Source organism: Calonectris borealis, chromosome 24 (genome assembly GCF_964195595.1).
Source record: "Calonectris borealis chromosome 24, bCalBor7.hap1.2, whole genome shotgun sequence".
Taxonomy (NCBI): domain Eukaryota; kingdom Metazoa; phylum Chordata; class Aves; order Procellariiformes; family Procellariidae; genus Calonectris; species Calonectris borealis.
The window spans coordinates 6,996,931-7,021,931 of NC_134335.1; the positions used below are offsets into that span (position 1 = coordinate 6,996,931).

The window sequence follows — 25,001 nt, forward strand, 5'->3', positions numbered from 1 at the left end:
AATAGCATAGGTGCAAAAGAAATCAGACACTTTTCCTGGGATGAACCAAGCTAATGGAGGGCTGGCCAACCTGCGCCCTGTATGTTGGCCTCTTGAAGGCTATCTGGATGCCTGCATATCAGAACATTGTGTACAAATGCGTTGCTGAATCCAGCCTGGCTGCGATTTACCACTGCTAAGAATAAACACTTCCTAAAAATAAACCTGTACTTTCCTGGCTCTCTTCCTTTCTTTATTTTCTTTCTCTCTTTCTTTCTACCTACCTATCTAGCTATCTTCTTCTCTGCGCTTTGTGCGGATCGAATATTCAAAAAGACCGCTCCTTTTCAGCGTTATCAGGCTAGGGGCCTCCCAGCCCACAAGATTACCTACAGTAAAGTTAAGTTCACTTACTAAAATTACTGATACAAGAATAAAACATTCATGAGCCAGGCCTCTGTTTTACAATCATTTTACAAAGACTATCATTTCATCCTTGTAACAATCAGGAGACTATGTAAGAAGTGAGTCATCGAGTTGATTTGGATCAGGAAAAGGATGCTTCTTTATGTCAGAATTACAACAGGATGAATTTAGAACCTATTTTCAACTGAAAAACAAATAAAAAACCAGCTCAGAGACCACAGGATACTTGCAGGTAGATGATGGACAACTACCCTAATAGCATGAAGTTCAACATCATAAAGTGCTTTCCTTATCGTTACTTCAAGTTAGACGTCTCTACGTCCCTCACTCTCCCTATTCTTTTCTCCCTGAAAAGAATAGTAAGATTGGCACAAAAGGCATGAGAAATTTCTAAGACTATTGTTTCTTGAACTCCCACTTCCCATTCTTCCTAAGGGAAAGTTACAAGTCCAAGGGACAGTTACCAATCCCCCACACGTCAAAAATAAGGGTTGCTCGTTCTTTCCTCTACCATGGAGAGTGGGACCAAAATTTTCATCTGTGACTGCCTGGTCACTTTGGAAATCCAATTTTGCGTGCCTCAAGAGAACGTGATTTTCATAAGACATCAGAGAAGTCTTTCCTAGTTCACTCGAGCATGAATCTCACTCATAATTATTGAGCCCATTTTGTATTCAGCTTCTACTCTCCCTCATGCAGAGCAACATCAGCTTAAGTGTTCTCATCTCATTTTTTCTTTTCCCACAATTCAACTCTTTCACATTAGCAGTGATGGGGAGGAATGTATTATTTCATTGAATGTTTCCAACCAGGCTACATTTTTCATGGTCTTTATTTGGATCAATCATGTTAAAAGCTGATGTTGCATTATTTAATCTTTGACAGGCATAGAACTAAGATGCAGGTTTATTCACTTTCAGAAAATGTCAGACTAGAATTAGATGATCACTTTAGGGATTGAACCTAACTACTAAGATAGCTATTTTTCAGGCAGAAAATGTTATTCAGTACCTAACTGTACTATACCAGGTTTGGTACTAACATAATACAAAGCACCCTAGATAGCGTACACTTGCACAGGAATTTTAAGGACTTGTGCCTGAGGGCCAGTAGTCTGCTGCAGACTACCGTCTTGTCTGGCTTCAGACAGTTCTATAAAGCGATGCTGATTTACAATAGCTGGGACATTTCCTCCTGCAATTTAAGTTTTCCACATACAAAGCTCGGTGCTCTTAAAGCTTAGTTACTGCAAGGACAGAATTCAACACCATGTGCTCCAAGGAGATTGCTATTTCATGGGAGAGCCCAGGATCTCCACGAAACTTTCCTCCTCCTGATACACTCACCTGGGTCAGGGAGTGCACGGCAAGTATTAGGCCATATCCTCAAATACCGTTTAAACATCTCAGTAATGAAAAAAGCAACTCTCTCGCTCATGGCCCTGTGGTGTGTGAATTCCCACTCCACTGGATGAAATACCCAGCCACTGAAATTTTCATTACCTTACGCATTGCATACCAAATCATTAACGTGTCCAAGAAGCACAACACCCCTCAGAGAGTGGGAGCGATGATGGGAAATGACAACAGCTCTCCAGGGGTCCCATCACTTCATTTTGAACTGGGCCTGAGCGACCTGGCTGCTGCTTACCTATTCTCCTGAAGATGCATTTTATAAGGACCAGTGTGCTCTGGTAACAAGTTGGTTAATAAACAGCGATACACATTTTTCTCCTCCATAGCTGAGTTACCCCACAATCAAAGCAACAGCCTGTTTTTCAGCATGGATCTTATCTTCCTACTCAAGAGGTCACAGATTGCCAGCCTTGTTTTAATGAGCTGTGTCCTGTGAATTTCACAGTCACTTCAAGTCTAATAAGGGAACCCACAGGGGTAGTGTTTTCAATTTGCTCCTCTTTCCTGGAGAGTTTGTACCATACATCACACGTAGCAGTTCACAGCTGGTGAAAAAGAAAATAATTAGCTTGTATTCCCTATACAGGGATTTTATAATTCAATATTTATTAAGATTGGGGTCCTCTCATTTGAAAGGCCAAACAGTTTGTTTGACTATGTGTGGGATATCTTACGTTAATATACTGAACAACTGCTTCCAAGAACTAATTTAGTGACGGTGTTGAAAAGCCCTGCGCACTATAGAAATATTATAGCAACTAAGAATCCTTAATACTTTGTCTAACCAAGCCTTGTGCATACAAATTAAACATAATTGGAATCCCTGTTCCCACCATCAGAACTAAGGGCTACTTTACAACTGAAATGACACCTAAACGTCTAATTTTAATTTCAAATTCACTCTATAAAAGCACAGCCTGATTGTTTTCCTCCCTTCTAAGGAAGGCTTATGAAAAATGAGCAAATCTAAGCTTTACATAAATGTGTGTGAATGAATGCAGCTATCAGCTGAAGATTATTGCAAAGCAGTACTCCTTGAATATTCATTAATTCTTCCAGACATCTGATATTCTCTTGTACACAGAATTGCAAAATACTATTGCTCAGTAAATAATACCACTGTCCCATGAGAAATTCAGAGATCTGTTTTCAACTTTTCACCTAAAAGGAATGTGAAATATACCATTATTTTGGAAAACAGACTATATCAGTCTTCATATTCGTACAGAAAACTTTTTTTTTGAGATGCTTTCTCTTGGCATTTGGAGATTAAGTTGCTCTATTGAACAGAATTAAAGCATTTAATTTTAGTGAGATTTGGCATCAGCTTATGCTTCTCTACCATCCATTAGTGTCAGAAATGAGCTATGTATCTATTTCCAAAAAATGTTTGTATAAACATGCTTGTATACAGATTAATATAGACTATAAATTCAATGGAAGACACTTCACAGTGAAACATGCACAGTGAATCACCAAAAGATGGAGAGAATTTTATCTTTTTGAGGCAAGGATTTGTTGATTAGCCAGTAAAGCACAGGAGACAACACATGATCTGAGTGAAAGAAGGCGTCTGTTAATTGGTAGGAACCTCCCAAATAGAGAGGAGCTAATGGAAGTGTTTCTTCATCTGTCTCTCACAAATATTCCTAACTGTTTTGGATGTCGTTGTGAATAGTGCCTTTACTTGCTTTTCTGCTTAAAATAGTTTGAGTTAATGTAATTTTTCAGTTAAATGAGTAACAACAAGAGATTCCTCATCTAAGGGTGTGGCAAATATGTGAAGCACTGCTGGAAAGCTTCAACATGTGTCTCTCCATCGTACCCAAAGGCTAATCATGTGCTCCCACTTTTTGCACAAAATGGGAAGCGTGCCAGCCACACAAGAAGCAGGAGGTGCAGAAGGGTTTTCACAAGATACTGGGGAACACACTTGGACCCTGCAGGTCAGCAGTGAGGCTCATTTTCACGTACCCACTCTGTAATTCCCATCAGCTCAAGGAGACACTATTAACCTTAAACCCAGTTTTAATTTTCCATGTCCTGCTGGAAAATCTCAAAATGTCAAGAAAGAAAATTCTCCCTTGTGTTTCTGGAATGACAGTTTCTATTGCCCAGAGAGCAGGAAAAGAACACAGTGTGGAAAACAAAGAAAAACAGCTTTACCTGCACTACAGTTAATAAAAATTAAATGTCAAGCAGGACAAGAAAAACTGATGTGGTAACATAGAGTGAACAGGATCCATGAGAGACTCTGAGCAATGAAAAGGTCAGGGGAGCCTATAAATAAAGCCTGAAACAGGCAAGATCTAGGGCAGGGGAGAGCTCATCAGAAGAGTACAACTGCTCAGGCAATTTAATGACTATGTTTTATGTAAATGGAACAATTACTATTCCAGGTACAGAAACTGTCCTTACTCTGAACACTACATACACCCCACGTCAACCATCAAAACAAGGCACATTCCTTGTACGGACTGCACTGTGCAGGGACACAGTTCAGTCGCGGGGATGAAGAGCAATTCCCACTTCTGTCAGGCTGCCCCATGGAAACTGTTGGTTTTCTTGGGGATTTGGTTTGTAGACCCCACCTTCTCCATGTAAAAGCATGTGGGCCTGCAGGTTTTGAAGGTCAGAAATGTCCCATCTTAGAGTTTGTATTATTGCATAGACTGACATTCGGCTTCACTCTCCCCTGCTTGAGTCTCCCTTCCAATTTGGTCCCCCCTATCTGGCCACGGTTTTTCCTGGACAAGCTTGGTTCTTATCCACATCAGTGACCACGCTGACCAAAGTGAAATCACAGGGAAGATGACCTACCCTTCTTTTAAGGGCTATATGATGCCCTGTGACAGTGTCCCACTTCACTGTTTATTGCATGAACCCAGAATAAAAAATAGCTCCAGCCTCAATTAAATTGCAGTCATAAAGCCCCAACTCAAAAAATGAACAAGCTTAAAATTCAGGACATGCTCATGGGCCTTCCTGAACTGGAGCCTAAACAGCTACGACAAACAAAGCAACATGTGTAAGCACGGACTCGCACAGAATTGCACGGGGGGGTCAGTGGAAGTCAGGGATAAAACGCAAGTTCTCTGAGTCACAGCCCGTTGCCTTAGCCATCAATTATGGTGCCTTCTTCAATATTGTATATAATGAAGCACAGCACTTTGTTCTAGGCTAGCTGTTCATTTACACCAGCTAGGACCAGTTATTCACTCGGTTCATTATTACGATTGTCTAGTACGTGTGTTGCAGGGATAACTGCAAGACTCAGCCCCGCTGCGCTAGCCACCCTGCAGACACAACAGGGGCAGTCCTGCGCCCAGGAGCTTGCAATCTCACTGCAGGAAGGCTGAAAGCAGATGGGTAGAAAAAACAGGCAGGGGAAGCACAGGGCAGCAAGACAGCTATGATTCAATAAAACCTGACATTGTGAAATTAAATGTGAAAAGAAATTTCTTTTCTCTGCTATTGAAAGGTGCTTGTTCCAACTGCCCCACGGGATCTGGGGTCCTGGTTCTACTCCCTCTCCATTTCCAATTGCCGTTTCAGCCATGTGGTCTGTCTCTTTGTTCACTTGGCAGCGAAGAGAAGTTTCGCTCTGGGAAGGACGAACCCCTCGTGGCCCTCCTTCAAGGGTCCATCAGGCAATGACTCTCTCTGCCTGCACCTGGCATCTGTCTCTCCTCTTTCTATTCTGGGAGGAAGAGAAACAGCTGAGCTCTGCTACCGTATGCGCGGGAGGCAGATGGGGCGTGAATTCAGTAGTGATTGTACTGCTCATTTGTTTGGCATAAAAATGACGGACACATGATAGAACAACCCGGAACAAACATGGGGGGGGATGAATACTGAATAGCTTTTACCGTCATTAATTTTCCTGTTACTGTGAGTTTTTCTTCTCATTCAGTGATAAATCGGCATAAACATGGAGGGTTAGAGTTGTCACCCTGATTCTCGTCAGGTATTTTATCTGACAGGCTGTTCTATTTCTGTGATTTCCTAAAGTGCATTTCTTTCACTTTTGGGCAATGGGAATAGACATTGCAGTTTCACTGCTCAGTTACCTGCACACAACGGTACGTATGCACTACGGGATATTTGGGTAACAAAGGTAGAAAGGGGGAAGCATTGGCTTCCTCTCTGGGATAGAAACACAGATTCATAGAATTTTTTATTAACCTTTGGCTTTATCTGCATTTAGTTTTGTGAGCTCTAAATCCATGCAGGATTTGAGGACCACAGTGAAATTAAAAAAGAACCTATTTTAAGATTAGGTTTTTCTGACATGAACCCCAAAAGCCTTCACTGACCAGGGCAATGAGTTTGGTGGTTTCTCAACCTAGCCCCTAGCTGCTGTTTGTGCATACTATAAAAACACAATTTCATTCAATCTTATGAAAAGTCCCTTAAGGGAAAATATATTGAAAGAGCGATGGGTCAAAAATATGATGCATTTGCACTCAGAAAAGGCAGGCTAGTGCTGCTGAATTTGCACATTGTAACTGCAAAAAGCATGAAATCCTTAAAATATTCCCGCAATGGTCTTATGCTGAATGAGGAGCTTTATGAATATTTCAATTACAAGATGAGGCTTGAAAGAATAGAGTTGTTTCAATTTTGAATCACCCTTCCTTAAATAACTTGCCCTATTTGGTATTAAATTAGACTCAGTTAAATCCAACAGCCACTCCACATGCACTGGGTAATGATGGGACCTCACGAGCTAGAACCACCTCACTGTCCCTCCTGCTATTGCTTTGAATAGACCAACCACGGCTTCATTCAGGAGACACTGAGCTCTTGCCATCTTCTTTGGCAAACAAAACCCTATTTAGATGGCTCGGACAAGGAGTTTCCCCTCCTCCTTGCCCACTGTTATTTACAGTATTTGAGTGTTAATTTAAAGGCTCAGCCTTTTGCTGTGGAGTGCTACACCTAGAGCAGCTCTGTATCAGACATGCATAAAGTCAGTCTTGTTCTTGCAGGGATGAAGAGATACCTAGGGAGTAGGAAATAATACTGTGCTGCACTGATCACCTCATTTCTACTTCCAGGTAAGGACAGGTCATTGATTTTCTTCTCGTCTCTGCTTAGAGAGGGACTATGATTCAAACACTTTGTGAATAAAAGCAAAGCTTTACAGCCTCTTTACCACTTCATGTCCTGGTTCTGATCCCACTAAACCCACCAAAATAGAGCATTAATTCTGACGAGTTACTCCTGATTTTACTGGAGTCAATTAAAACAGGCTATTTTTTCACTCATTCAGCTCACCCCACTGAGCTAAATTCTGTACGTGCCTACCCCAAGTGACCTTCAGTGCTGGCTAAACCAGTGACATCGCTGAAGTCACTCTAGAATTGGGTTTATATCACATGTGAAACACAGACTTCAGTGGGACTTCAGTTAGATTTCATGCTTTTTGGGAAAGTAGTTGCATGTTTGTGCTACCTGGTTCTAGCCTAAGCAGGATGCCTGGACAGTCCTGTAAGGCAAAAACCAAACTTCCTCCAGCAAAACTGCAGAATTAGGCTTTACTTTTTAGCAGAAGTGATTCCACCAGCACCTATGTTCAACACAAGCCCCCTTTGTATGCATTTTCTTATGTCTGAAAATAATAAAATCTGAAAATGCAACCCTCCCCTCCATTCCCTGAAAGCACAACCGCTAGTAGTTAAGGGACGAGCTCGGGTCTGCTAGGTGTTGGCAAAGCGGAGGGACCCCCTGGGCTCCACTGGAACGTCTCCCCGTTTCCCTGAAAGAGAACGATCTTCCTAAATGAGATCAGAATTTGGACTTGACTTCTTCATATAATAAAATGCCAACAGCTAGATCCTCCTGCTTCTCCCACCCGTCTAAATGACCACGCATCCCTGGAAATGAAGTCCTGACTAGTAGTCAAAATATCAGAATCAGACTGTCAGTAGTTATCACTGTTTCACTAGCCTTGAAATGGAAACTGCTGCCACTTTTATGCACAGACTGAAAACCTGCCTAGTTTCCCTGTAACCTAATTAAGTATCCTCTCCATCATCCACCAAACTGCTGCTTAACACATTCTGGCAACATGCCTCTCATATATTGCAGCAGATACGGCTGGCAATGCACGGAGCTTACCACGGGGTATTAATTACTTGAGCATAAATAACATTCCCTCTTATCTCAGCTTCATGATCCACTATTTCTGATGGAAATATATTCACAATAGCAAGTGAGAGAAAACAATGAGGGGGTAAATTCAAGCCTAAAAAATGAGTGACAGGTCTTGAAATGAGTGAAAGTTAAAGCCAGGCAAATTAAAATGAAAAGTAAAGGTACATTTCTAAGAGTCACGTTGATTAACCCCTGGAACCAAGGGGGTTAACCAACTACCAAGGAAAGAGCTGGATTTTTCATCTCTAGATATCTTCAGATCAGTCTAAGAAACATACGTTAGTCAAAACGAATAGTCTTAATAAGCATAATTATGGAAACAAGAGAAAAAAGGATACAAGGCATACAGGTCAGCTTGGCCATACCTGAGCACTAGTGACATTGCACAAGAACGGAACAGTTAAAAAGCCAGGCCTAGGAAAGCAACTGATAGAATAAAATGACTTGGCTTGCAGGGCTCCCTCCCACTGCCATCCCCAAACCCGCAAACAAAATCGAGCAGAATGACAAAGCCCTTACTGTAAGCAGTTCTCCCTTCCTGCCTCCATTCACAGCTCATTAACTCTCCTGCATTAGAAAGGTGTTTCCCAACTATCCTGTCACAAGGAGAAAAATAAAGAACAAGAAACCGTAGCTTTTGTTTGCTCAAAAGCTCTCATTAATGATTGCAGGACAGAAACACACCCCTGAAATTAAATTACTTTCATAACTCTGAGGGTTACACGATGTGTTTGTGTTGTGCAATGCAGGGTTTACCTGTACGGTGTTGGAAAATCATTTGAACATGTAGGTTTGCCTGCCGGAAAGACGATGTGTACATTTATGTCTGTATGAAGGCATCTGGACTCACGATGAATAATACAGTCCTCAGGTGGTGTTTTAAAATGCAGGATTCAGGCATGCAAGTTTGTGGGGGTGTGTGTGAGTAACCCTGTGTGTACGCTTTGTGTACACGCACAATAGGGGTAGCTTCTGAGAGCTACTGGCATGTGTGTGGCAGGAGAGCTAGCTATTTTATGTACACGTACACTTATACAAGTGTACGCTGTTGTGGATGGATACTGTTGTGGATTTTGCTTATCAGTGATACATTTATAAGGCAGATGTAATTACTCAATGTTTCAAATATGTATTTTTAGCTTGTTTACTGGGTCCATTATATAAAAATGAATGGTTATTTATGCATGAATAGTGTGTTTACAGGTTATAAATGTTTCTTGTGGAGTATTAGTATTTTTGAAAGTACGGAGGCTGATGAGTGTATAGTATATATTGGATATTTATGTGGGTGGACATATCTAGGTGAGCTATTTCAACTCTTGTATTTAAATGTTCATTACAGCAAAGAGTGGGTCTATTATGCTTTCATTCCCATGGTTTATTGTCCTTCACACGCTTGCGGAACGGCAGGGAAACTGATATAATTTTCAGAGATGACAACTCTGGAAGAGGCTCTCTCCCTTACTTTCAGAAAAGTTCAATATGCCCAATAAATTAAATCTCTCTTTGGGATACGTTTCAGGAAAAGGAGAACACAGGACAGCCTGGGGCCTGCCTGAAATGCTTTGGAAAGGGTATGACTTGATTGCATTACCAAAACCCACATAATTGATTGCCATGCTACACAACTTGAAAATATGGCTCCCCACCTTTTATATATCAAATGCAAGGTGCATTCAGCTCTGGAGGATATCCTCCTCCAGATCTGCTCAGCTAATTAAAAAACACAGGAGGATGTTTCTCCTATTCTACAGAAGTCAGGGAAGTTCTTTTGCTACTGCTCACATTGGCGCTGTTTGAAGCATTGATTCAACAAGGTACTTAGGCATATTTGCAAATTTCAAACACAGAAATAGTCTATGAAGCCAATAGAGCGCACAGCTGCTTAAGGCCTTTGCTCAAAAGGGGAGAAATACACTTTGTGTCTTACTTCCCATGCATTGTAATAGATTTGCACCCCTCTCCACTACGCACCATTCAGCCATTATTCTCCTAGCAATACCTGATGTGCAACAACAAAAATTCCTAACATGTAGGATATATGATTTCCCAGACTTGATAGTACTAGGAAAGAGCAGGTTGGTGTGATGAAATCTCGAGGGCAATGAGCAGATGAAATAACTTGTTGGGTATTTGAAGGTGGCTAGCTTCTGTCTGGAGGGTAACAACCATGAAGGAGAAGAAAGGTGCAGAGGCAATCTAGTGCCGTTTTCCAAGCTCTCTATCTCTGGCATCACATAAGGGACCCAGCGAGCCCTCTCTCATGTTGAATTGAGCTGGACAAGTCAGCTTGTTGGGTAGAGCCTATATAACATCTCTCTGAGGGGCTGAAATTGCCTCTGACTTGCACTGATCAGTTACAGTTTTACTTTCCATTACTATCCCCCCTACATTAGGAGTTCACTTCAGCTATAGAATAAAAAAATCCTGAAAAACAATTTTGACACAATTATTTTGCAGAGGAAGAGTGAGAAGTGAGACTCTCGGAAAAAGACCAAACCTTTCTAAGAAACCTCTCCCATTTTTCTCCCTATTTTCTTCTCTCTGTTCCTCTGAGGCTTCGTATGGAAAAAGAGGAAGCTGAGCAGAAAACCTGAAGTGAGACCTTTTTTAAAAATACTACTCCCTCCAAGTCTGCAAGATGCTTTCTAGAATTGACGAGCATTTCAAATGAAGTTACTTCACCTCGAAACTTACTGTATAGTATAATGGTAATTCCTATATCCCGGAGGCCAAGCTGACCGCTGGCTCTTAACACGGTATTAAGTACAACAGAGTCATGTCATGTTCATTTTTCCACCCCCCTCAGAAAGAAATACAAATTGCTCTTTTATCTACATTATAACATTAGGTCTCTAATTATATAGTATCTCTGACTCCTATAGATAATATTGTCCTCTTTGTTTACATGTCGATAAGACCATTGCTTTCTATTTCCAGTTTATCTTGTCTTTGTATTAATATCAAGAGGCAAAACGCTATTTAAGATCCCTAGTGTGCAGCTCAGTCCATCCCTACTACAATGAATATTTATTTCATAGATATATATACAGTCCTTCCTATATGGAAAATAACTCTTGCATATTATATATTCTTCATTCTATTTTGATAAAGAACTAATTCTGCGGGTATCTTATTTTTTACACCAAATTTTGGGGGTAAGGGAAGAGATTTTCCCCAACAAGGCCATTTTTTTTCTGTGTTGTTGAAATTTGTGGAAATTTTTCATCTCTCAGACTAGTTTTCTTCACCCCCTTTTCTGGACGTGACAGTCCTCTCTGGGGAAGTGTGGTGCTATGCTTACCTCTTTGTAAAGACCGAAATTGTTAACTCAGTTTGGTGCGTCACAGGAATAGCAATCTTAATTGAGCTGCAGGACAAAGCATGCCTTAAACACTTGAAGTTACTGGCAGGTTAGCATTAGACCTCCAGAGATGTTATTGCTTGCCACTGACAGAAGTGGGGAACTGATCCCGATTTTGAACGCCAACCAACGTGCTTGCACTAGCCCGACCAGATGGCTTCAGTTATGTCAGTGCGTGTTCCCATTAGCTATAGGAACATCAGCATCTAAACCTTTATTTTAAATATGCACTTTACAGAAGAGCAGAGAATTTTGCAAACTGTTACTTACCCGGTCTACCTACTCCAGGGACTCTGTCTGAAATTCCAGAACATTCCAAACTCCCAGATGGGTACTTACTTTGTTTTAAATCATCAACCAGAACTGAAACTGGGACATCCAGGCCAGGAAAAAACCCTCACTAGGGTAAAGATCTAAACTTTCTCTGACCATGGAGAGCCTATGAAATGTGTCAGATATTCCATGAAAAGAGTACACAAAGATAGCGCTTCAGTTTGAGAAGACAGTAAAAAATATTGGATAAACATGCTAAAGGTTTGCAGGGAAAGTTGTCCTGTTAATATCAGACATTTTGCAGGAAATAAATCACGACGACTGTGATCCTGGAGGAAAACGCTAAAATCTATTCGTAAAATTCATGAAGGCAAACCACTTCACTACATACCAGACAGATTTTTTTCCTCTTCTTTTAATTTAGCAGTAACAATGTCTACAATACATTGACTCACAAATTAAGTGAAGGTATGAAACCACATTCTTCATACTGAGATGGGACATTCTGGACTTTTACTTTTTAAACACCCTCTGAAGGGGGAAGAGTACTGAACATCCAATGAACATCTTTTGAAACAACCAGTGGTGAGAATTTGAATTTTAACAGTGATCATATTTAGTGAGCCTTGTCCATAGAGATCAAAATGCTTTGCAAACAAGTGCAAAGCTCAGAACCTCACTGTACAGATAAAAGTGGAGGGAAACTGAGGCACAGTGCTGTGCAGTGACTCGCCAGGACCAAGCAGCAGGCAGCAGAGATCTGGACATAAACCTCAGCTCTCTGACTCCCAGTCAATTCCTGACTCGCCAGGCCACAGTCTCCCAGTAAGTGTATGTGGGTATCTACTGTCCAGCAGTTCCTGTGTTATACAGTTACATCTTCTTTCACCTCTCCTGCTGTCCCGTTGGCGCCATTCAATCCCGCTGGCTCCCTGCCTTCTTCCTCTTCTTCTTCTTCCCCTTTTGCTGTCTCTGCTTCTCTGCCTCCGCTCAGGAGGGTGGCACTGGAGAGGTGGCTGAGGAGCTGGCCTTCCCGGCGAGACTCAGCCAGCTCTTTGGCACAGCACACAGGAGTGTTGGTCTCGTACGTGCTGTGGAAGCTATTATAGTCGACTTCATAAAAATCCTTCTCCAGGGTGAGGACAGGAGTGAAGCGATGTCCCCACAGCACCTCAGTGTCCATGTAGGAGCTGCGAGCCTGGCAAGTCATCCCTGGGTAGAAACAGAGGGATGTTAAATGCAAAGCTTCCTTACATGCTCACCCAACCACTTCTTTCATTTAAAAGCACTTCCATGTTATCTCCATACCTGATTGCTCTGGGACACAGAAAAGGTCTTCGCTTAATAAGCCTCACAAAAGCCTCTATCATGAAAAAGCTGAGCACTCAAAGCAAAAGGGATGGATTCATCGCTGCATCTTCAGGCTGTTTCCTGAACCTTGTGCTTAGGGGTTTGAAGTCTGGTACCACTAAGCAGCTTCTCTCTGTCCTCACATTGCTCTGTTGAGGTGTTGCTTGCGTGGCTGATACTAACAGCACTTCTGGTGAATCGTGCTAGAACGACATCCAACCCTGCCAATGCACCTCAAATCCTGACCCACACAGCCCCTAAGTAGAATGAGCCCTGCACTCCCACTGAGTCTGACCCCATCCCTCTTCATCTACAGCAGTATCAGCAATTTCCTCCTGCACTTAGGTTAAGACACCAAGCCGTATAGCCTGGAAGGTGGAGGGGGCCACAACTCCTAGCGATTTTTATAGCAAGCTGGCTTTTAAATACCTCTGGAGCATTCAATCCAACTGTATTGGGTTGGCAGAACCAAAACCCACACCACCACACAGGCAAGCTGATAAGCATACTGAATTCCATGTATTAATGGATTTTGGATTGAATGAACAGTGGGCAGTATGAAACTGATTTTTGTCAAGCTGTTTCTCAGCCCCAAGGATCAGAGTTTATTTACTTACTTTGAAAAAGTTTAAAGAGAAGCTTTGCAGAGCAGGGATAAGCGTTCAGCATTGGCATAACTCGAACAAATTCTCTTGGAATCACCTGCCAATGTCAAGGCCGACTTCTCTTCCAAATATTTGTCTTCTGTTTGTCCTAATGATGTTATGATTTTGGAATTAATTCTAGTGAAATCTGGAAAACCTGACCTCACAAAGGCCTCCCACTGTTCTCTTTTGGAGGGTGAGAGATAGGCCTGACTGGAATACATTCAAAACATGCACTTGATCCAGTTCCTGACCAATGCTTCCAAGTCTAACTCCTGCAGCCCAAAGTACACAAACAGAAATCTAAAGCAATGCATAGGGGGGAAAAATATCAGTGTCAGATGCTTCAGGAAAGAGCATATCATGTATTCTCACCACGTGAGCTCAACTAAGTGACTGAAATCTCAGAGTAATCAGAAAACTCCTTTCCTTAAAAAAAAAAAACCAAAAACAAAAACGCACCTTTGTGAAAAGACGAATATTTTGTTCTCATAATTGCTACAGTCCGTTAGAAGACACCCACACAAACAAGTTCCCTGGAAAGCTTTACTTATCTCTTACTGCTTTCCTTAGCTTAAAGCTATCAGGCCAGAAGTATATAGTTGCTTTTGGTTCTTGAAAGGGGAAAAAGAGGGACAGTGAAACATGAAACACTTTGAGAAATTTCCAGTTTTGTTTCGCAGACTGGAAAGCCAATTTTTCCCCCCAAGAAGATCTGCAGGAGTATTTGCTTCTGGGCAGGAACAACAAGTAGAGTTAGTCATAGTGTTCTAGCGTGCCTGTTTTCTGGTCCGGAAGGAACCAGGAAATGCAGAGGCTGCTACGAAAATTACCCCAAGTGTTTTTGCCTTAAGGAAAGGCTCTACTGAGGTACAGCACCTTCTCAGGAAACTTGCTTTACAAGTAAAAAACAGCGTGGAGACCACTCCTGACTATCTGCTTCAGGTGACACTACAATGTGCAGCATCACCTGCCCTGGACTCTTCAATCCTCGAGGTGAAGACTGGTTAATCTTCACTCCCTTCTATCGGCTAGCAAAGAGCAGCTCAACACGCATGCAGCTCACGGAGTCCTGCTAACTTCTGCTGCAGTTTTTCTCAGGAGGGCTGTGTCACTGACAATCACCCTGTTGACCTCCCTGGGCAAGGGCTTTTATTGCAGGCTGTTTTGAGGGTCGGTAATGCAGGGCTCATCCCATTTTCTGATGCTCCCTCATGCTGGAGGGCAGAATGCTAGACAACCAGCAGCATGTGCGTGAATGGTAAGGAGACAGTTAAAATAAACTAGCCCTTTTTCCTTTAGACAGAGCAGGTTTTGCACCAGAAATCACAAAGGCCTTCAAGTGCCTCCTCCAAGCTGTGAGCACTTTCAAAGCCCAGCAAAGAGAGCAGGAGAGGAGACCACTCAGGCTCACGGGATTAGGTCCTGTGAATGAACTGGCTGATTCTTATCATGGCTTTCCAAGTGCCGCATAAAGGTACCATGGAGCTGTCCCCAAGGCCAAGATGGGGTGTCCCTGCTAAATGTGGGGGCCTGAAGCATCCTAAGGGAACTCCTGCCTTATAATCAGGGCCTGAAATAGCTCCTTCCCTGGGGGGAGTACCTGACAGCGAACCTGAACTCCAGAGACACAATCATGGTGATCTCCTGCTGAAGTATTCAATTAAAGACGGAACAATAGAAAGCTTTCAGCGACCAAATACTGCACACTGCCAGCTTCCTGCAGTAGCTGCTTTCTGTAACCCCAGGGGTACACAGAGCCAGCACAATAAGACAACTTGTAATTGCTCCATAATCCCATTCAAATATTCCTTTTTAGCACATGTGCAGTGGTGTTTTAATTGCGTGGGGACATACTGCTTGGCAACTCCTACATTACCCAGTAAACAGCAGCATTGTCTCTGCTTCAAATTCCATTAAGTGCCTTCTTTGCAGGCTGCCCTGTGCTCTCCAGCCTGGTTAATTAATGCATCTGTAATGTCCCTAGCTAATTATTGCCTCTGTAACTGCAAAAAGATGACAGAAGAGGTGTGGAAACAATAAACCTTACTTAAGAGCCCATGGATGCAGCCACTTTCCAGTTGCGTACAATGTGCACTGTGCCCTCCGTGCTCTGAGTATCTTAAGTTTCAGCCTGCAGTGGGGTGGAGTAATCCGCTAAACTAACATCTTTCATACATGGCTGTGGGGTCTCTGCAACAATGAGCAGTTTCATTTCATAAGCCTTGCTTATCCAAGTCCATGGGACATCTTGGGTGTAGTGAATCATTATGCTCCTGTCCATCAAGTACCACACCAACTTTGCCACTGCTGTTCTACTTCAGTGCAGCGGCACTGCCCTGTGCAACCTTGAAGCACTGACATTTCGGAGAGCACAAGAAATTCAGGGAGATTTCAAACTCTCAGAATTTCTTGCAAAAATAATCATAGTATTTATGGCCCTGATAAAGGCTGTTAATCCTTTTCTTAAAGTAGATATAACTACACATTTTGGATTTAAATGGTACAGATATTTTGTATAGTTATAGAGAAGTGGTATTTGGTGACTTGGGCATTTAAATTTAAATAAATTCATTTAAATAAGCTTCATGCCAAAAGAATATCCTCATTTCCCCTTTGTCAGTCTACGTAGATGTGAAGTCATAGAGATTTATATTTTTCAAGTGTATCATATTTTCAGGACAGTAAGACCATTAGAAGTTTAATTTTCTCCTAAACAATCTGGTTTAAAAATTAAAAAAGTATGTTTAATATAAATTTGTACAACCCGTCAGTTGTGGAAAATGTGAAATGATATGTGAAATCTTCAGCTTTCAAGTTTTAGTTACAGCTTTTTCATCTCTTAATTCAGCAACTTAGCTTTCAGTTGCAAACAAAACTCAATTTTAATTGAAACCAGAAAAAAGTTTGTACAAAGTTATAAGCAGATGCACTAAGTTTTCAGTAAAGCTTGAACCAGTTCCAGGCTTTTTTGAAAGCTGGAGACCAGAGGACTGTCTCCTGGTTTCAAGTTCTGCAATAAACATTTCATAGAGTTTTAATGATAATTTCATTATAGCAGAATCCTAAGAAGCGCATTTTTTGTCTGTTGGCTGGAGTCACTACATCACAGATCAATAACAGAGTTTGTGCATGTTCCTGTTTAAGGCAGCCATAGATGCCTTCCTAAACGGCTCGTTTCTGGCTTCCAGTAGATGAAAAGATACAAAATATATTGCTATGTGCATTAAACCGGGTGTTTCATTACATTCGAGAACAGAGAGAGTCACTGAGGAAAGACTGGTGCGTAAAATAGGTGTCAGGGAACTCTACCAATAGGCGCTTTTCTGTCATCAAAATCAGTTGGGATCAAGCGGCTCACATTTTATCAAAGACAAAGGAATGTTAATACGTGCTGACAAAAAGCGGTTATTTGATGGCTCGCTCAGTAAGGAGCCTGTTTTTTCTGCAGCGTACTCAATGGGAGTTGCAGATTTCGGGACGTTTCACTGCTTGCAGTGCCACCGATTATGCAACTGGAGCAGACGCTTCTGGCTGTGCCACACTGCTAGGAAAAGCGGAGATTGCTCCAGATTTCCAGGTCTTGCATACCCTTAGGTTGCCAGTTAAAATCAAACTTCATTATCACAGGCCAAATCTAAGTGCATTTGCAGCTGTTGGGTTATCCAGAGATGAACCAGCAGTCTCTCTCCAACTGTTGGAGGATGCATATTTTCGTCAGACATACCGTCATAGCCAGTACCTTTACTGGCAGTTTAACAGGAGAGGACAAGGGGACCACAAAGCATGATCTACCAACCCATGAAATTGCCACAGGCTTCAATTTGATCACATCAACAGTATAGTTGAATCTTTCAGTACTGCTACACAGTCTGGCCTTTCTCAGTGGGTAGAGATATTCCAACCCCTGGGGCTGTCAAGACAACGTTTTTCATCAGCCTAAAATTAACTCTCCTCATTTAAATGCCACAGAGCTCAGTGATTATCTGCTGGCAAAATGTCATGGGGATGCTGACTGTATGTTGGCCATATTTGCTAGGCTTTCTCTGCAGTTCAGACACAGATATTGCTAGAAGTGATTTCACTTCTCTGTCCTTGTTTTCATGCACTACTGTATGCAGGGTGACTTTTTCCCTTGTACTGGATGCACATAAAGCTGCATAATACATACTCCACTCCTTCAGCTGAGCTCCACCTACACTACAAGAGTACAGAGAAAGAACTGATGGACTCAGAGGTATAGCAGCAGACTGATGTAAGTCTAATTAAGCAATACATGTCTTTAGATTAGCATCAGCATTTGGATTGTAACCTCCAAAAAGTCAATATTCCTCCAACTTGAAAAGGAATAATAGAAGGTAGGAGCATGGTCCTCCAATTATTTGTGCTTGTCTCCTTTCGAGGAGGACATATCTGGGTTTGATTCACTTTGATTTCTATGCTGGGGAGAGTAATAGGATTTTAATATATCTGAATACTCTCCAGGCATGTGAAAGCTCGTAGGCACTGGAAATGGGGGGGTGGGGGGGAAGTACCTTATGATTTAAAGATCTTGGATTCAATTGCCATGTCTCTACCAGGCAGAACCTGAGCACCAAGCTCACACCATGTACCTTTAGACCCCTCACAAAGGTATTTATAGTGACTGCAGAGGCACCTAAGATGACTAGCTTGCCAACATCCACCTCTGGAGGACAATTCAGCTCATGAAAAGAATGACTTGAGACATCTTTCTCATCCCTATAATTATATAAGCAGTTTCTTTTACAGTTCTGCAAGGTCCTTCTTGCAGAAAAGAAAACTCACTTACATGCAAAATGCAAAACAAACCAACATGACAACCCAAACCAGATGATGAATGCATGAAAACTCCATTTACTAATTTCACTCTTCCTTTGTTCTCCCACGAAAATCACGATTAATTTCAGGATATCTTATGTTGTGGCTACTTCTTTTTGTCCTATATTTACAGCCAGGAAATTTTACTATGTCTTCTGTAAAAGTGGATAAATTGAGGTACAAAAACGCTGCTGTTTGCCTACACTCTTACAGGGATGGGATGAGGTAGATTACTTCTAATCATTAAACCACTTTTTATCACGCAGACTCTAAGCCAGAAATACACACGCCTATCCTTTCCTAAGAGTTTGCTAAAACTTCATTTAGTGACTGGACTAATCACACATCTGGACTGTCTCTTGTGGTTTATTTAATGGTGGTGGGAAAAAGGGGTAGTGAAAACCAGTAAGGACCAAGAGTGAAGTAACAAGTACTGCTATCTCTATGCCCAGACAATAGCAATGCTGGACACTGTAGATAAAGAACGAGGTTTGCAGGACAGCTACTGATAAACCAGGTTTCGGTTAACTGAAAGGCAGTGAAAGCAAAAATGTATTCCTTTTGCAAACAGATTTTCCATCTTCACTTTCTTCCCTTTTATTGCAGGTCAAATTTGGGCCAGCTGATCCTGACAAGCATCCCTTTCAGATAACGCAAAAGAGAATTAATTCCCTAAAGTAATCTCTGTGACCAATTCATTAAGTAGGCACTGTGAGTGATGCTGCTGCTTTCAAGATGCCCATGAAGCAGCACTGGAAGTCAGAACACTTGTCATCTATATTGATTTTGTCTTTACAGTGGTCATTTCACTCCGCAATGATCACAACAGATCTGCCCAGAAACTTAGTTTCCCTTTGGCATTTTTTAACCCGTCGTGGAGTCACAGTGCCTCAACCATACTAAAATATTGATTGGAAAGACCCCTGTCGTGGGCTTTCTGCTGCAGCTGGCTTCATGGGTTAGTTAGCAGAATAGCTGTGGGTCCCTGGAGAGCTCTCACTAGAATAATACAATGTTTATTTTCTTTTTTGGCAAAATAAAAACATTGCATTTTAAACTGGCTGGTAAGTTTCTTGTGTGTTGATATTCTTCAGTGTGTTGTTACTTATCCTTTTAAAACTTCAAGTCAACTTGAAAACAAAAACATGGTTTTAAAACACAATGTTTCACTTTGTAAATAAAACAACTTGAAGTGTTTAGGAAATTCAAGTCAACTTGAAAACAAAAACATTGTTTTAAACCACAATGTTTCATTTTGTAAAAAAAGCAATGACTTGAAGTGTTTCAACTCTTCAGAATTTGTTCTATACTTTTCATTTGAAACTATTTACCATCTTTTGCCTTCCACTGGATCAGAATTAAACTTAAATGTCAGTGAGAAGAATTACTTGTTTGAGAGGAGACAATACATTACATTTGTGATATGTATGTGATTGGTTAAAGCTATTCGAAATAGTTATAAAATTGCTGTCCCAAATTTTCAGTGAAAAATATTCACGCTGTTAGTCAAGACATTACACTTTAGCGTAATTTAATTTTAGACATTACACTTTAGTCATTTGTATGTTAACAATCGCCATTTTGACCTGCTTTCAAAATACCTTACGAAAAAATATAGCTGTCTTTTCCCCCACCAGTGCAGGACGCGTTCACGGTATGATTTGCTGTCGTCTGTAAAGATGGAATAAGTTTCCATTAATTTTTACTCCTGACAACAACTGCAGAGCTGAGCCAGCTCTGAGACGGCATGCAGGATTCGCTTGCCTCTTGTGCATCATGAACAGAGCTATATATGCTGACCAGTTGTACCTCTGAACACTGTGATGGTGGTTCCTAATTTTTCATACGGGTTACTAAGGGAACAAATGGTCTGTTGCATTTTTATACTGCCCTGAACCTGACCAGGTTGTAACAGTGTCACGATTTAATAGAAGTCATGCTGCAAGTAAATGATACCATTCCCAAAAGCAGATGGGACTTGAACAATACGATAGGAAGGAAAGGACGTGAAGAATTTGCTTGGAGCAAATTTTAAGGTATGGAGGTAGGGATTAATATCCCGCAAACTGCTTTATCAATATTACAAAGTGTGAGGACAAAGCAGGAAAGCACAAACATGGTGCTTCTGCAAGCCACTTCCATTGTGGCAAAATATCACACCCCCCCAGCTACCATATGTCACTCAGAAAACCATCTCAGCCTCTGAATCAGATAATGGCATCATCTGAGGTCCACTCTGCTCTAAGTTCAATGCAAACTGGCTCTTCTAACTCCAGTTTTGGAATTTCACAGCCTGTCTTCTGAGACCAGAATAATTCATTTCCACAGATGTATGCTCCTTAATATCATTACACACTGGCCTGAGCAATCCCTCTGGGAGAGGAGCCCATTTGTAAAGCAATATTATTCCTATGCCATGCTTTTAATTTTGAGGTTGTTATTGATAATGACTTCCTCTCATACATATCTAGCAGAGGTTGAGCTTTCATAAGAAGGCGGCAGTGCAGTAGCTGTTCAAACAGAATTTGATAGTCACTGTGTGATGAGGAAAGAGGCTTTGGACAAACAAGGAACTGCATTCCATGCTCAGATTAGGAGGTTCTAGCATCTAGTAAATGTTTAGGCTACAAAATAAGCTTCCATTACAAATCTTTGCCTTTGACAGTCTTTTCCACCCACCCCTTCTTTTGCCACATCTCTACAATACTCTGCTGGGAAAGAATATTTGCCTAGTAATGCCAAATGAATTCCACTTCCACAATACAGTACTCCAACCTAGGTACAGTGCAATCTATTCATAACCTCCCATTAGCCCTGTTTGGAAAAGTCAGCTATTGCTATTCACCTAATGACTAAAGGGTGATACTGGGAAACTGAATTAGCTCTCTAGAGAGCTGCCTGTAAGGGCGAAGGTCTGGCACGCAGGAATTTGACAGACTATTTCCCCTTACATCTGGCTGTTAGGAGACTAACAAGGACAAATGTCAAGATGGGAACAATATTAATAGTAAGCAAGGGCCAGAATCTGTGAGACAGCGTGCTGATACCACTGAGTACTCATATCAAGCTGAAAACCCTTGCTAGTGTTTCAGAGAGAACCCATGACTCATCAGGATGGAAAAAAAATCCAACCACCACCACCAAGAAAACCTTGGGTTCACAGTGCCATCTCATAACTAAAATCCTTAAACACCAAAGGGCAAAACTACTTATAAAAGCTTTTTTGCATCTCTGACTCTCTCTCTGTTTCCACATCTCTAGATAGCAATTCTCTCCTCAGTGCTGCCTGTAGCCCCATTTCTCTTAAAGGCCCTGATTCCACCAGGCGTGCTGCCAACCTCAGACTCGGAAAGCCTGCCCGAAGGGAGCGTCAGCATCTCTGGGTGCTTAAACACGCTTGCTGCGCTAGAAGCACAGCCGACAGAGCCTGCCAGCTCCTCCTCAAAGCCTAGAATAAATGAATTGGCTGCAAGTGGTAAAATGACCCCATGGTGCCATGTCTTTTAGGTGAGACTCCAGAGAAAAAGCATCCTCCTCCCCAGCCAGACCCCTAGGAGATACACGGCATCCCACCTGTGGAAAGGAGCTTGGAGTTCTTTGTGGCCATCCATTCGCTCAGCTTGAGAGGCACGCTGCCACCTCCCTTTTCTACACTTTGGAAGGCTGAGGCACACAACTTTTCCAGATTTATTATATATGGACGCAGACTTCTTTCATCGCCTGCCACAAATACACCCATAGGAGGAAATTGGGAATCAGCTGAGTGTATCTCCTAATCCACCCATTACACAGCACTGTTTTAAGCTGTTAAACAGCTGCTGGGTTGCAAGAGTCACAAAAGCAGTTTCTATATTTTTCCTCTTTGAGCTCCTTTTGAAAATATATGTCCTGCATCACGTGCAAGTCATTCAGTTTCAGCACATGCTGTTTTATGGGATATAGTAATACTTGGGCACTTCCTTCATAGCCTCCATTAAAAAACAACACTACAGCAATACCTAAAATAGCACAGTTACAGCCAATTTTTAATACAGAGGAGAAACGGAAAAAGGTTTGCGCCGTGAATTTTGATCACAGGAAACAGGACCACAAGAGACCTCATGAATTCCTTTAGTCCATTCCTTTTTTCCCATGGATCAGTTCTAAGTGATTATGGACAGCTTCTCGACTAACCCCTTCGTCTGAATCCCAGACTTATAAAAAGAGTGTGAAACACTACAACATGAGCTAAAGGACCCATCTTTTAATTGCTAGTTATCTCAGACCACAATATCCCACCTGAATCTGTCACTAGAGAAGGACAAATCCCAACATGTTCTCGGCCCAGGTGACATTGACAGTAAAATCTTAATGCCAAACTGCACTCCATTTTTCCCCTTCCCCCCTCAAAATTGTGACTGATTTTTGACAAGTCCTTACCTGTTGCTTCCACCATTCCTTCCAGGATGACCACAATTTCAAACTCCTCCTTCTCCAGTTGGGTGCGGGACATCTCCCAGAAGGGGCTTTTCTCATTGATTTCATGCGAGATGATAAGAGGTGACACCAGGAACAATCTGTCGTCTCCAGTGTCAAATCCCACGTTGATGTCCGTTTGGTTCAAGGGGATAAACTCTCCTTCTTTGGTCTGCTTGGACTTAATCAGTTTGGCTCTAATGGAAGCCTCAACAATGTGGGAATTGCGGAGATCTCCAACCCGAAACATGAGACAGAGCTTCTCATCCCTCATGGAAATCACTGCGTTGTTGGAAAACATGAGGGTTTCGGCCCTCTTCTTTGGTTGGCTGATCTTGACAAACATGCATCCCACCATGAATGCATTGACAATGGAGCCCAGAATAGCCTGGATCAGGAGCAGTACGATGCCCTCGGGGCACTTCTCTGTTATCACCCTATAGCCATACCCAATTGTTGTCTCAGTCTCGATAGAAAACAGAAATGCAGAAACAAATCCACTGAGATTTTCAACACAGGGGATCCAGTTCTCATCTTCAAGATGGTCCAGGTCTCCCCGGATATAGGCAATAAGCCACCATATGAACCCAAAAAATAACCAAGTGATGGTATAGACCATAGTGAAGACAAGAAGATTAAAGCGCCACTTGAGGTCCACCAGCGTAGTGAAGAGGTCACTAAGGTATCGATAGGTTTCTTGGACGTTTCCATGGTGCACATTGCACTTGCCACTTTTCTCCATGTAACGCTGACGTGGCTTCTTACCTTCTGCTGATATGAGGCGGGTTCTGTCAGTGGCAATGGGGACATCATCTCGAGCCTGTTTGGGAATCTTCTTAGGCTCTCTCGATGTAACTCCGATGTCCATGTCCTGGTTCATGAAGATCCTAGAATCTCCGGCCATGGCTGGGCTGCAGGAGAACAAAGAAATGAAGTTTAAGATAGGAGGAAAAGAGTTGAGACAAAAGCCATTTCGTTTTACTCTCTGAACCATCACAACAGACCAGGACAACAAACATTGCAGATATTAATGCTACACTGACAAACTTTGTCCCATGCTGGTACAGGGCTGGATACAGGCTGATTCTACATCAGGAAAGCTTTTCTCTAGGGCCATGTCTTTCCTCCTAGTATTGTTTTGGGAAACACTTTGAAAGGCTTCAGTACTCTTCTCACAACAACCACTTGCTAAATATAATGCTGCATTGAACTGGATGTTAAATACTGATTCATAATACACAGTCTCTTCAAACATGAACCAGCTGCCAGTCACTTTGCTTAATGCACTACTGGAACCTCAGAAAATATGGTGATGGGCATGGTCTGGGAGTCATGAAATAGGTAAATCTTGTTACAGTTTTTTGGTTTGGGTTTTTTTTTTGGTCCTCAGATTTTTTTACACCCAAAATTTGCTTGAGATAACAACTAGGAGCAAAGTAAAGCAACATCAACGTATATTTTCAAGAGGGACTGGAGTTTTTTGATGCCTCAGGTTTTGGGTGCATACCAAGAGAAACCTTAGAAATTAATAGAAAACACTGAGCACCACTGTCTACCTAAATCTCACATAATTATACATTATGCCTGAAGGTTTCCTGTACAGTCAGCAGAGAAAGGCACCTCCAGGGATAATTCAGGTTTCAGGAGTGAATCACCTTCTGGAAGTACCCACCCCCCTCCACAAATTATTCTGGGAGCCTGGGCTCCAAATGTGAAATAGGCATTTAATGTAGCATCTCGAATTACATGTCTGAAGGTGTGATGAATCCAGGCTTACTGTTAGTCAGATATATCAGAACCCACCCCTTTATTTCACCTGACATTAGACAAAAACACCAGACACTTAGAAACGTAACAGACAGTTATTAAAAAGCCCACTGTTGACTTGCAAAACTACGCTTAACAAGATACAAATAAATAATACAAAATGATGGCTGCAATGATTTTTGCAGGTTATAATGTAACATCCTGTTTACCGAGATGATTAGATACTCCTTTAAAAAAAACCACACATGCTCTATTGAAAAATGAGAGTCTTGATTCTGAATGCAGGACACAGACAAAATCTCTGTGAAAGACTACCTAAGAAGCCTTAGG

The 25,001-nt window shown here is 41.8% G+C and overlaps 1 protein-coding gene across 2 annotated transcripts in view; it reads right to left on the reverse strand.

The window, feature by feature from the left end:
• Positions 1-12,034: 12,034 nt before the first annotated feature.
• Positions 12,035-25,001, reverse strand: part of KCNJ5 (potassium inwardly rectifying channel subfamily J member 5) — a 64,100-nt gene continuing 51,133 nt past the window's right edge. For both annotated transcript variants that reach the window (XM_075173079.1, XM_075173078.1), the window contains exons 4-5: positions 22,869-23,815; positions 12,035-12,828 (exon numbers count right to left, since the gene is read on the reverse strand). In XM_075173079.1, the coding sequence (XP_075029180.1) occupies positions 12,482-12,828; positions 22,869-23,808 (1,287 nt within the window). In that variant the 5' untranslated portion in view covers positions 23,809-23,815 and the 3' untranslated portion in view covers positions 12,035-12,481. The remainder of the gene's footprint in view (positions 12,829-22,868; positions 23,816-25,001) is intronic.